Source organism: Ranitomeya variabilis, chromosome 4 (assembly GCF_051348905.1).
Source record: "Ranitomeya variabilis isolate aRanVar5 chromosome 4, aRanVar5.hap1, whole genome shotgun sequence".
Lineage (NCBI taxonomy): Eukaryota > Metazoa > Chordata > Amphibia > Anura > Dendrobatidae > Ranitomeya > Ranitomeya variabilis.
The window spans coordinates 25,087,036-25,100,394 of record NC_135235.1 but is presented as its reverse complement, the minus strand read 5'-3'; the positions used below and the strand labels follow the sequence as shown (position 1 = coordinate 25,100,394).

The window sequence follows — 13,359 nt, the reverse complement described above, 5'->3', positions numbered from 1 at the left end:
GAGGGCTGGATGGCAGAAAGCCGCCCCCCTGGGACCCCGATACAATACTGATAGTGACTGAGGCTTCATAGAGGACAAAACTAAATCTAATAATGAAATCAATGTAAAAACTCATCCAAAAATCTATTCCGATCTCATGTGAGACATTCGGATCCACAGCTTTTATCACAAAAATTCTCATAATCAAGATATCACATAGGAAGGAAGTTATGACTCATGAAGAGAAAGGACGGCGACTTCTTCACCGGACAGCGGCGGCTCCAGACCACAGTCATCATCGTAAGCGAGTTATCAGAGGGACAGACTATACCAGCGCCACAGTATTCACTATCAGGTAAGAATATACTGAATATTATTACGCAGCCATGTGTACAGAAATCGCTTTCCAGTAATTGTTCTATTATTATTATTTTCTACATTGTTTAAAACAATATTATTTAATGTTTTTTTTCTGTGTATGAATCCTAATGGAAAATGAAATATTTCAACTGTGGAAACTTTTTATTATTTATTAGAATTCTTTTCATGATGTTTTAGTGATGATGGAAGCATAAAAACCAGCTCAGTAAAAGCTTTTTTTTTTTTTTTTGCGCCCATTTTACAGTCACGCATTTCACATATTTATGTTAGTTCTGGGCAACCGGAAGGATTTTTCGTTCATAATATGAGTGAATAAAAATAGAAAAGCAGAGATAATATATTAGCAAGAACAGTTCTTTAAACAAAAAAAAGGGTGAGAGGAGCTGGAGCGATGGGGATCTAACAGGTAAGGCAGGTGAGTATTTGGTAGGTTTTTGATGTTGCAGATTTTCTGCACACGTAGGTTACTTGCATTTTTTGGAAAATACGCAGCGTAAAAAAAATCACCAAAAAACTCATCGTGGGAATATAGCTCAACAGGTCTTGGATAACTCCTAGAAAAACTGCTCCTAGGAGCTGCACTGGATTGGAGTGTTCCTGTTACTTTTAGCAATCCAGTCCCTAGAGATAACAAAAAGAGGTCTTCAGATGAAGCCAAGCTTCCAAAATCGCACCCCCTTTTATTATTCCTTTTTTGGAAGCAACCCTAGCGCCATATACCCCACAGCTCACTATATGCAGATGCATTTTTTCAGTACCCATTGGGCTTCCATTGTGCGTATAAACACACCTCCGAACACTAATATACTGGCACATGGAAACTGCTATACATCCACTACATGAACAGTAAAGAAGCCTGCCTCATCAGAACATAGACGGATTCTTTACGGTAACAGCTGTGATGGAATGCTTCTTCCGTTCCCAGGATATTTGGGATTGATAGTTATTTCAATTAATTCATAATTATTATTTATTATTATAGCACCATTTATTCCATGGAGCTTTACATGTGAGGAGGGGTATATATCATAAAAACAAGTACAATAATATTAAACAACACAAGTCAGGAGGGGAGAGGACCCTGCCCGCGAGGGCTCACAATCTACCATGATTTAATATAAAGTAATTCTGCTCATTAATCATTATTCTGTTACATTCATCATGTGGGGGGAACCAGGCAGCGAACAGTCAATTCTTACTACCTGTCATATGCAACCGGCTGCACAAACATGCTGGGTCCTTCGAGGCGCACTTTGCACTTTGCATCCTTTCTCCAAGAAAAATGCATTTTGAGTTGAAATATATATATTTTTTAAATTCTATCTTAATTTAATAATGACAAAGCGCTGGATATTTTTTTTTGTTTTGTTGAGAAGACAGAGGAGGTTTATTACCACTTCTGTCTTCTCTTTCACTAACTACATCGTGATCAATGCAAGGAGGAGAAGCATCAGCATCACCGCTGCTTCCATGGGACCTGACGATCACATGATAGAGGGGGTCTCTGCTGGCAAAAACATACACATAATACAGGTTAGGTGTCCGCACGACCGTAATAACCTGGAGAATTCATTCAACGGCTTTTGGGGGTGAATCATGAAGCGTAAGGAATATTAAAAAAATAAAAATGCTTAAAAAATAGATAAATGACACAGTAATTTATATGTAGAAGAGTGCTAAAAATATTACAATTCAAGCCTCATACTGCCCTGTCACTAAAAAAAATAAAAATGTTAAGGCTACTGAAGAGTAGAGTAGAGGCAAAAACTTAAAAAGGAAAAAAAATCATTAATTAGTGGTATAGAATTTTCATGTACGATAATTTTTTATGTAAATATGACATTATCCTGCAGTTTTCATATTTACCAGTAGATGTCAGTATTCCTGTCCAGTAAATCATGAAGATCTCGATTTACAGCTGCTGCAAAGATTGTTGCTCATTGCCTCTTTGTAAAAGTGAAAAAAACAAACAAACAGATAAATTAAATTAATTAAACCACAAAACCTTTATATTTTTACAGATAGCCAGGATGTTCAATGGAAGTGATGAGAATATTGATTTTCCGCACTCTCACACCCAGGAGGCTGCTTTCACCACGGTGGTTTTTGTGGTCACCTTTCTGGTGGGTGTCCCCAGTAATATCCTGGTGCTTTGGGTCACTGGTTGGAAGATGAAGATGACTGTGAACACCGTATGGTTCTTGAATCTCGCCGTGGCCGACATCGCGTGCTGCTTGTCCCTTCCGTTCTCCACCATCCAGTTATATTTCCAAGAATGGTTATTTGGCGCTGCACTATGTAAGATAATCCCGGCCATGGTCGTTCTTAACATGTTCGCCAGTGTCTTCACCTTGGTGGCCATCAGCGTTGACCGTTGCATCCAGGTAGTCCTGCCAGTGTGGGCCCAGAATCACCGCAGCCTGCGAATGGCTTGGCTCATCTGCCTGGTTATTTGGGCCTTATCCTTCATGATGTCGTTACCCGCCTTTCTCTACAGACACATCTCTACAGACCACAACGTCACCGTATGTGAGCATCAGTTCGGTGGCCATGATGACGTCAGTGATCATGATGGCAGCTTTGATTTGGATTATGAGGACCTTTTGAGCTTTAATGATTCTGATGCTCCTTTCATGGGTCTTGATGACCACCACTTGGGTATACAACACCAAGTCTCCAACCACGAAGTCACCATCACTGTCCTTCGAACGTTGTTTGGGTTCCTGTTTCCCCTCTTGATCATCGTTGCCTGTTACATTCGCCTCACCCTTAAAGTACAAAACAGCAGATACCTCAAGGTGGGCAGAAAAACCACCAAGGTGGTGTATGGTATCATCATAGCCTTCTGCCTGACCTGGGCTCCCTACCACATTATCGGCATGGTCATGTTGTACGTCCAAAACCAAGTAGTCAATAAACTCAATCACGTCTCGGTGGCCTTGGCTTTCTCCAACAGCTGCATCAACCCAATACTCTACGTCTTCATGGGCAAAGACTTCAAGACCAAGATGAGTCAGTCCTTACGGCAGCTCATGGAAAGCGCCTTCAGTGAAGAAGTGACCAAAACCACTGAACGCAGCCAGACTAAAAGCTCTGTCCAAAACAGCATGACCGTCTAAGATGACAGGGCAGGGAGACATTAATAGGTGGAGTTGACCTAATGGGGTTCCATGTAAGACCTGGCTCATGAACCCTTCAAGGATAAGGGTGTCTGCTTGCTGTTCTTACAGACAAGAAGGATGGTGTGACTTTCGGGCTTGTTCCTCTCTGGTTTTTAGTAAAGTTGCTTTTCTTTGGAGGCTTTTTTGAGGTTCACATCATCTACAGAAAGACTACAGGACTTATCTGAGTTAAGCCTTCTTGTCCAAGGATCCCATATCTTCCGCACTTTGACCTTGGAAGGAGTCTCATCTGAAGATGTTGAAAAGAACCACAATGATGCTACCTGGGTCCAATGTGGCGGGCTAACTTCAAGTACTGTGGAGGGTTTTAACCCAACAGCGAAAGTGGCCACCTGATGTCCTATGCTTTAGTGATATCTTAAAGGGGTTGTGCAGAATTCATAATTTAAAGACCTATCCTTTGGATCAGTGAAGATCTAACACCCCCACTGATCAATTTTTTATCGATGTCATGGTGGAACCGGAAAAGTGCAGCTCAATACAATGTGTAAACGTCATTCTCGGGGACTGCAGTTCAGCTTCCATTAAAATTTATGTGATCTGAGCTGAACTTTATTTGCTTCTGGTTGTTGTGGGGGTCTGCAAATGGCTGATTAATTTAGACGCCGGGTTTCGGACCTCCATTGATCTGATATTGTTGATCCATTCAAAAATACATGATCAATATCCAAGTCCTGGACATCCCCTTTAATTGAATCTTAAGCTTACATATTCTGTTATTAAGTGCCATTCATCCTACTAAAGGTCTAAATACCATTACATCTACAAACACAATCAGACATTGCAGAGTAGCAAACTAATTACTAGACCAAAGTGAAGGATTGAGGACTCACAAGAGCTGACAATCTAAAAAGAAAAAGGAAATAGGGGCGACATAAAAAGTAAAATGTGCTTGTATTGTACAGAACGTCATTATACTACATAAGGTAGTCCATGTAAGGCTGTAGCTGCCGATCACCAGCCAATATCTGAGCATGTAAAGATATGATAAGTCCATGAGGATGGAAACTGTATGGGGGAAAAGTGTGAGGCTATGTTCACACGGTGCGGTTTTTGCTGCGGATCCGCAGCGGATTTGCACTGCGGATCCGCAGCAGTTTTCCATGTAGGTTACAGTACAATGTAACCCAATGGAAAACAGGACCCGCTGTGCCGACGATCCTTTTTTCCACAGGCAAATCCGCAGCGGTTTTGCCTGCAGAAAAAAGAAGTACCATGTCAATTCTTTCTGCGGATTCCGCAGCGGGTTTCCAGCAGCCCCAATAGGAAACTGCATTTGGAAACCCGCAGTGGAATCCGCAGAAGAAAAAGGATCAAAAACCGCAGCTAAAATCAGCGCTGAATTTAGCTGCGGTTTTTCAAAACAGGACCTGAAAAAAAAAGGATGAAAAAAAGGAACGTGTGAACGTAGCCTTAAATGAAGGGATGAAGTTCAGAGGAATAACTACGATGAAAAGACATGTCACTTTATGAACAGTATCGACCAACCTAAAAAAAATTGTGTTTTCAGGGCAAACCTCAGTGGGAAAAACAATATCATAACCTTTTAGTTATGATACCTTTTATTGGCTAATAAAAATAAAATAAATGATGTTACAAAACAAGCTGTCAAGACTTACTAAGTCTCATCTTTAGGGATGGTATCCTAAAACTGTAGATTTTGGAAATTAACTGGGTCTTCCTGGGTAATGAATTTTAGACACAAAAGAAATCTGGATCCCGGTGGAAATACTTGGATTATGGAGAATGTTTGTCTTAGGACAGGACGTTAATAAACAGGAAAGCTGGGGTAGAGTGGTAGACAGAGATGAGGAGATGTAGGGCAGTGAAGCACTGTGGAGGGGATGAGTAGGTTGGTAGAGAAAGATGAGGAGGAGATGTAGGGTGGTGAGCACTGTGGAGAGGATAGGTAGGGTAATAGACAGATGAAGAGGAGATGTAGGGAGGTGCAGCACTGTGGAAAGGACAGGTAGGGTGGTAGACAGATAAGTAGGAGATGTAGGGTGGTGCAGCACTGTGGAGAGGACGGGTAAGGTGCTAGAGATGAAGAGGAGATGTAGGGTGGTGCAGCACTGTGGAGAGGATGGGTAGGGTGGTAGCCAGATAAGGAGGAGATGTAGGGTGGTGCAGCACTGTGGAGAGGATGGGTAGGGTGGTAGACAGATGAGGAGGAGATGTAGGGGGTGCAGCACTGTGGAGAGGACGGGTAGGGTGGTAGACAGATGAGGAGGAGATGTAGGGCAGTGCAGCACTGTGGAGAGGACGGGTAGGGTGGTAGACAGATAAGGAGGAGATGTAGGGTGGTGCAGCACTGTGGAAAGGACAGGTAGGGTGGTAGACAGATGAGAAGATGTAGGGCGGTGCAGCACTGTGGAGAGGATGGGTAAGGTGTTAGAGATGAGGAGATGTAGGGCGGTGCAGCACTGTGGAGAGGACAGGTAGGGTGGTAGACAGATGAGGAGATGTAGGGCGGTGTAGCAGTGTGGAGAGGACGGGTAGGGTGGTAGACAGATGAGGAGGAGATGTAGGGCAGTGCAGCACTGTGGAGAGGACGGGTAGGGTGGTAGACAGATAAGGAGGAGATGTAGGGCGGTGCAGCACTGTGGAAAGGACAGGTAGGGTGGTAGACGGATGAGGAGGAGATGTAGGGTGGTGCAGCACTGTGGAGAGGACGGGTAAGGTGTTAGAGATGAGGTGGAGATGTAGGTCGGTGCAGCACTGTGGAGAGGACAGGTAGGGTGGTAGACAGATGAGAAGATGTAGGGCGGTGCAGCACTGTGGAGAGGACAGGTAAGGTGTTAGAGATGAGGAGGAGATGTAGGGCGGTGCAGCACTGTGGAGAGGACAGGTAGGGTGGTAGACAGATGAGGAGATGTAGGGCGGTGCAGCACTGTGGAGAGGACGGGTAGGGTGGTAGACAGATGACGAGGAGATGTAGGGCGGTGCAGCACTGTGGAGAGGACGGGTAAGGTGGTAGACAGATGAGGAGGAGATGTAGGGCGGTGCAGCACTGTGGAAAGGACAGGTAGGGTGGTAGACGGATGAGGAGGAGATGTAGGGTGGTGCAGCACTGTGGAGAGGACGGGTAAGGTGTTAGAGATGAGGAGGAGATGTAGGTCGGTGCAGCACTGTGGAGAGGACAGGTAGGGTGGTAGACAGATGAGAAGATGTAGGGCGGTGCAGCACTGTGGAGAGGACAGGTAAGGTGTTAGAGATGAGGAGGAGATGTAGGGCGGTGCAGCACTGTGGAGAGGACAGGTAGGGTGGTAGACAGATGAGGAGATGTAGGGCGGTGCAGCACTGTGGAGAGGACGGGTAGGGTGGTAGACAGATGACGAGGAGATGTAGGGCGGTGCAGCACTGTGGAGAGGACGGGTAAGGTGGTAGACAGATGAGGAGGAGATTGTCATGATCTCAATGGCAAGAGAACATAGCATAAGCATATATAGGAACTAGCTCTTGGAAGATGGGAACTGAGCTGACCATGAACTAAACCTAACGCACAACTAGCAGTGGCCGGGTAGCATGCCTACGTTGATTCTAGATGCCCAGCACCAGCCGGAGGACTAAATAATGCTAGCAGAGGAAAATATCAGTCCTAGCTCACCTCTAGAGAAATACCCCGAAAGGAGACAGAGGCCCCCCACATGTATTGGCGGTGAATTAAGATGAAATAACAAACGTAGTATGAAAATAGGTTTAGCAAATTTGAGGTCCACTTACTACATAGCAGAAGACAGAAAGGACACTTTCATGGTCAGCTGAAAACCCTATCAAAACACCATCCAGAAATTACTTTAAAACTCTGGCATTAACTCATAACACCAGAGTGGCAATTCCTGTTCACAAGAGCTTTCCAGACACAGTAACGAAACTACAGCTGTGAACTGGAACAAAAATGCAAAAACAAACATGGACAAGAGTCCAACTTATCTAGTAGTTGTCTAGGAGCAGGAACAAGCACAGAAAGGCTTCTGATAACATTGTTGACCGGCAAGCAACTAACAGAGCAGCAAGGTTATATAGCGACTCCCACATCTTGATGGGAACAGGTGAACAGAGAAGATGAAAACACCAGTTCAATTCCACCAGTAGCCACCGGGGGAGCCCAGAATCCAAATTCACAACAGGAGATGTAGGGCGGTGCAGCACTGTGGAGAGGACAGGTAAGGTGTTAGAGATGAGGAGGAGATGTAGGGCGGTGCAGCACTGTGGAGAGGACAGGTAGGGTGGTAGACAGATGAGGAGATGTAGGGCGGTGCAGCACTGTGGAGAGGACGGGTAGGGTGGTAGACAGATGACGAGGAGATGTAGGGCGGTGCAGCATTGTGGAGAGGACGGGTAAGGTGGTAGACAGATGAGGAGGAGATGTAGGGCGGTGCAGCACTGTGGAAAGGACAGGTAGGGTGGTAGACGGATGAGGAGGAGATGTAGGGTGGTGCAGCACTGTGGAGAGGACGGGTAAGGTGTTAGAGATGAGGAGGAGATGTAGGTCGGTGCAGCACTGTGGAGAGGACAGGTAGGGTGGTAGACAGATGAGAAGATGTAGGGCGGTGCAGCACTGTGGAGAGGACAGGTAAGGTGTTAGAGATGAGGAGGAGATGTAGGGCGGTGCAGCACTGTGGAGAGGACAGGTAGGGTGGTAGACAGATGAGGAGATGTAGGGCGGTGCAGCACTGTGGAGAGGATGGGTAGGGTGGTAGACAGATGACGAGGAGATGTAGGGCGGCGCAGCACTGGAGAGGATGGGTAAGGTGGTAGACAGATGAGGAGGAGATGTAGGGCGGTGCAGCACTGTGGAGAGGACGGGTAGGGTGGTAGACAGATAAGGAGGAGATGTAGGGCGGTGCAGCACTGTGGAAAGGACAGGTAGGGTGGTAGACGGATGAGGAGGAGATGTAGGGTGGTGCAGCACTGTGGAGAGGACGGGTAAGGTGTTAGCAATGAGGAGGAGATGTAGGTCGGTGCAGCACTGCGGAGAGGACAGGTAGGGTGGTAGACAGATGAGAAGATGTAGGGCGGTGCAGCACTGTGGAGAGGACGGGTAGGGTGGTAGACACATGACGAGGAGATGTAGGGCAGTGCAGCACTGTGGAGAGGACGGGTAAGGTGTTAGAGACGAGGAGGAGATGTAGGGCGGTGCAGCACTGTGGAGAGGACGGGTAGGGTGGTAGACGGATGAGGAGGAGATGTAGGGTGGTGCAGCACTGAGGAGAGGACAGGTATGGTGGTAGACAGGCGACGAGGAGATGTAGGGTGGTGCATCACTGTGGAGAGGATGGATAAGGTGTTAGAGATGAGGAGATGTAGGGTGGTGCAGCACTGTGGAGAGGATGGGTAGGGTGGTAGACGGATGAGGAGGAGATGTAGGGTGGTGCAGCACTGTGGAGAGGATGGGTATGGTGTTAGACAGACGACGTAGAGATGTAGGGCGGTGCAGCACTGTGGAGAGGACGGGTAAGGTGCTAGAGATGAGGAGATGTAGGGCGGTGCAGCACTGTGGAGAGGACGGGTAGGGTAGTAGACAGATGAGGGGAAGATGTAGGGCGGTGCAGCATGGTGGAGAGGACGGGTAGGGTGATAGACAGATGAGCAGATGTAGGACAGTGGATGGTGACATAGTGGCATAGTAATCCAGCGAGGACAGAACAGAACAGAGAAAGGTGAGTAACGATGTACAACAGCCATACAGCGCAGAAATAATACAATCACACAGAGCATCAATATGCTATAGTCCCATCCTGTGGACATGTTTGTATTAATACCACCTATAGGAATCACATAAGCTCCCATGGGTCCTCATAGAAGCCTAAGAGGTTGGCACAGAAGTCACTTACTGATATACAGACTAGGGCATGCTTAGAGTTGTAGTTTTACAGCAGCTGCGGACCCACTGGCTGAAGACCTTTATTTATAGAGCATAGATAGGACGGACTACACAATGGTGCCTCGGATTCATCATTCAGTGCATTTAGTTCCCCATTTGTTTCTGATATTTGCCCATTAGGACAGAAAGTGTCACACAGCGGACCACCAGCCAGGACATGGGGCAGCAGCTTCCTCTTTTGCAGTTTTGCTTAACTTTGAATAAATGACTTCTTGTTTTTGCTTTCTAATTTTTGAGGACTTTCCATTCCGAGTAAGTGTGTGAAAGTGGATCCTATCCTTATCGGCAATGACTTGGGTTCATAAATAAGATGAAGGGGTTAAATTGTGCCTATTTTGACAGTAATGCTGCCTTTTTTAATTTTTTTTTACAGACGCACATCAGGAGCATTCATTTTTAGAATTTTTCTACCTCTGTAGCTGACAGCTCTTCCTTCCTTGTGACCCCACATACACATGTATGCGCGTGTCGGCCGAGCGTGCATGAGTTTTCAGTAAGGAGAGGAGAATAGGCCTCTGCCAGGCAGCGCTGGTCCCTTGAGAACAAAACGATCGGTGCACAGATATCCAAGAGTCTGGACATCCTCCATACATTAGGTGGTCCTGGTCCCCTGAAATCCTATGGTCAGGTTTAGTATTGTTACCTTTGCTATTCCCTTTGTAGGGGCACCAAAGTAGCCACAAAAGATGCCCCTCGCTCTGACAAACCACTTAGGTGCTACGGCTGCTGTTGACCACGGCACCTAAGGGATTTTCTACATTTAGAAAACTAGACTCTAACCCAAAAAAAACCAAAGCTAGTGCTTGTCCTCTGTTGGTCCAGTGCCGGCTCTCTGCCCATGCTACGGTCTTTGAGATTTGGCTGCAGTGGTGACATGACTCCAGCATCCATCACCGCTGCAGCCAATCGCTGAGCTCAGCAACTCATGTGGTCAACAACATAGAGACCGGAGCAGTGGCCCAGAGCGGGGGGTAGGTGATCGGAGGGAGACTATTTTGTATATCCGTGTTAGTTTTTCTTTTTCTATCTGATTGGTTGGCGTCTACTTTTCTAAAAGTGGAAAACCCCTTTAAGCTGCAGGAATAGTTATCTACGATCCTGATAGTTGCACAGGGAGCAGCGGGTGCCGAAGCTTGAGGTCGGCCCATGTCACCCATAGCAGGAGTCTATACAATGGCCCAAATATATTCACTTGAGGACTAACAATGAGAAACTTTATTTTTTATTGCATTTTTTTTCTTTTTAGCAAAGTTATGAATTCCTGGTGGAGCTTCTGCTTTCTGCACAGGAGCCGATCCGACAAAAATGAGCTTCAGCACATACTGTATTGTCACACTGAAAAATGGCAGATCGTTGAGGGTCACTGGTGTCAATCTTTTACAAGCTTTTAACAGGTAAAAACTTTTCTGCTTTCACAGCTATGACCTGTCTGTCATTTGGAATGAGAGGATTCGACCTCAAGGACCCTCAGATCTACAGATAACGAGGGGCTACAAGATCTCAGCATATTGGTCTGTGTCTTGGGTAACAGCTTGAGCGTAATGGCAGGTCCCTAGTGGTACTTCAACTTTCTTAAAGGGTCTTTGTTACAATTCTTCATTTTCAATACCTCTGCTTGCAGTCAGTGAATAGAAACATTCTTCTTTGCAGCTCGAGGCTGAAAACCATGAAATAACATTGACAATACAAGATGAGAATAGTCAGCCTTAATGGCAGGCAGCAGCTCCGAGGACCAAAACCAAGGAAACCTCTGACCACCATTTAGTGCAATTCTTTGTGACAGCTGTTAAAATGACTGGCCAACAAGAATGCATAGAAAGACCCCCAGGGCCGTCAGACCATGGATCTTGGTTTTAGTTATACCCTAACAAATGGTTATGTACCGACAATTAAAAAAATATATAAAAAAAGAAAAGAAATCAACACAAGGGAAAAAACATAAAGAGGGAAAAAAAACAACACAAAAAAACCCAAAACAAACCTTTTTTCTTTACAATAGATTAGATATCACTGATTACATATACTGTATGTCCTAAGAAATAAAATTATAAAGACGGATAAACTCATTCCACAAAAAACAATAAATCATACAGCGACCTTGAGCACAAAAATGAAAAAGTTGCTAGTCTTAAGAGGTAATATCGAAAAAAAAAAAGGTGATTATCATGGTACCTGCCTACTGGCGCCTCTACACCCCATAGGGAGCTTGGTGCACCAGAAGTAGGAAATCTCCCCCAAAGTTTATTGTAGGCACAGTCACAAGAAAGTTGTTTTCTTGTTGAAAACCCTAAAATGCAGGAGGTCAGACTGCGAAATGCAGCATTTTGTGCCATGCAGTTTTAGGCTATGTGCACACGTTGCGGATTAGGCTTAGGAATTTCTGGTGCTGATTCTGTCTCTCCTGGCAGAAAACACACCTGCGTTTTTTTGTCCGGTCCCGCAGCGTTTTTTTGTACGTTTTTGCTGCGGTTTTCTTGCGGATTTGCTGCGTTTTTTACCCCTGCGTTTTTTTTAATAATGAAATGGGTACAAAAACGCTGCGGATTCACAAAAAAGAAGTGACATGCTACTTCTTTTAAACCGCAGCGTTTCTGCAGTGGATTTTCCGCAAAGTGTGCACAGCATTTTTTTTTTCTCATTGATTTACATTGTACTGTAAATCAATTGCGGATCTGCGGCGTTTCTGCACTGCAAAAAACGCTGCGGATCCGCAGAGAATCCGCAACGTGTGCACATACCCTAAGGCTTTGTGCAGCGCCCCAGAGTCCTGGTCGTTGCAGTAATGTCGCTCTTCCACCAGGGGGAGTGATATTACGTCTGATGGTACTAAAGGAGTTCACCTGACCAGGTATCACAGTCACACATTACACTTCACACTCCAGTCCACCAGGGGGAGCAAAAGGTTCTATGTACTAGGCCACTCCTCACACACGGGTAAAACTGGGGGGTTGGATAGGAACTTAGAGAGAAGCTACCTGGGTTTGACCCAGAGAGGACCTGTCAGGCAGACAGGGGGAAAGGAGGAACATCGGAGCTGCAGACAGAGGGTCCCTGTCAGGGGTGGGATCCTGACATAGGCCAAGCACGAGATAGAACGTTACGGGACCGCGCCTGCACTTCATCACGGCAGCATCCTAAGAAAGGACAAGAAAGGAATTGTATTGTGGAGAGTGAGAAACGAAGTCACAGCACAAGGAGATAATACCGGGAGGAGTTCTGCCCCAAGATCGGCGGCCTCCTTCTGAGGCGCGTAGCCGGTGGCCGGAACACCGAGGGAGTAATTGACTCTACGTATTACTTCAGAGACCGGCAGGACAGTCAATTCCAAGTTGGCTGCCCGACCTTAATACCTAAGAAGACACGGTGGCAAATTGTGGGGGTCGGGGCGTCTCTAGGGTCCCTACAAACAAGCCCCAGACCTACCCCGTCATACAGGTTGTCCTATCCATATAATCAGGGGGACAGAGAGAGAGAAGATCAGAAACATCTACGAGAGTTGTGAGGACTATCCCGTGGTGCTCAGCAGGGAAGTACTACAACACACAGGCGCTAATAGGAAGGCTACTGATTTCCACCTGGATAGGGGAACTCTGGATGTGCCTTCAGACCGGCCGGATTCCACCTGCCCTGTGACCAGTGCTCTGGACTGTGGATGCTGAAGTCTACAGTAAAAGGCAAAGAGACTGCAACCTTTGTGTCCTCGTTATTCACTGCGTCTTATACTATCACCACCTACACTTCTGGGAAGCCCTGGGGATACACTTCACCTGTGGGAAGGTATACCATCTAGCTGCCATAACATCACCCCAGCGGACCCTTCAGCAGCATCGGTCACCCTGACCGAATACCACAGGTGGCGTCACGAACACCGTACAAACTACCCCTTTAATTGGACGCCCCTCAAAGGGCCACGGACCGGGTCGGGCCACC

The 13,359-nt window shown here is 46.2% G+C and overlaps 1 protein-coding gene across 1 annotated transcript; it reads left to right on the top strand.

Moving 5' to 3' along the window:
• Positions 1-223: 223 nt before the first annotated feature.
• LOC143769525 (C3a anaphylatoxin chemotactic receptor-like) lies at positions 224-5,518 on the top strand. Its single transcript, XM_077258158.1, has 2 exons — positions 224-334; positions 2,382-5,518. The coding sequence occupies exon 2, from the start codon at positions 2,391-2,393 to the stop codon at positions 3,477-3,479; it is 1,089 nt and encodes a 362-aa protein (XP_077114273.1). The 5' UTR covers positions 224-334; positions 2,382-2,390; the 3' UTR covers positions 3,480-5,518.
• Positions 5,519-13,359: the final 7,841 nt, after the last annotated feature.

Bases quoted from the DNA above. Each gene is read 5' to 3' on its own strand.
- LOC143769525 (XM_077258158.1), top strand. From the start codon at position 2,391: ATGTTCAATGGAAGTGATGAGAATATTGATTTTCCGCACTCTCACACC.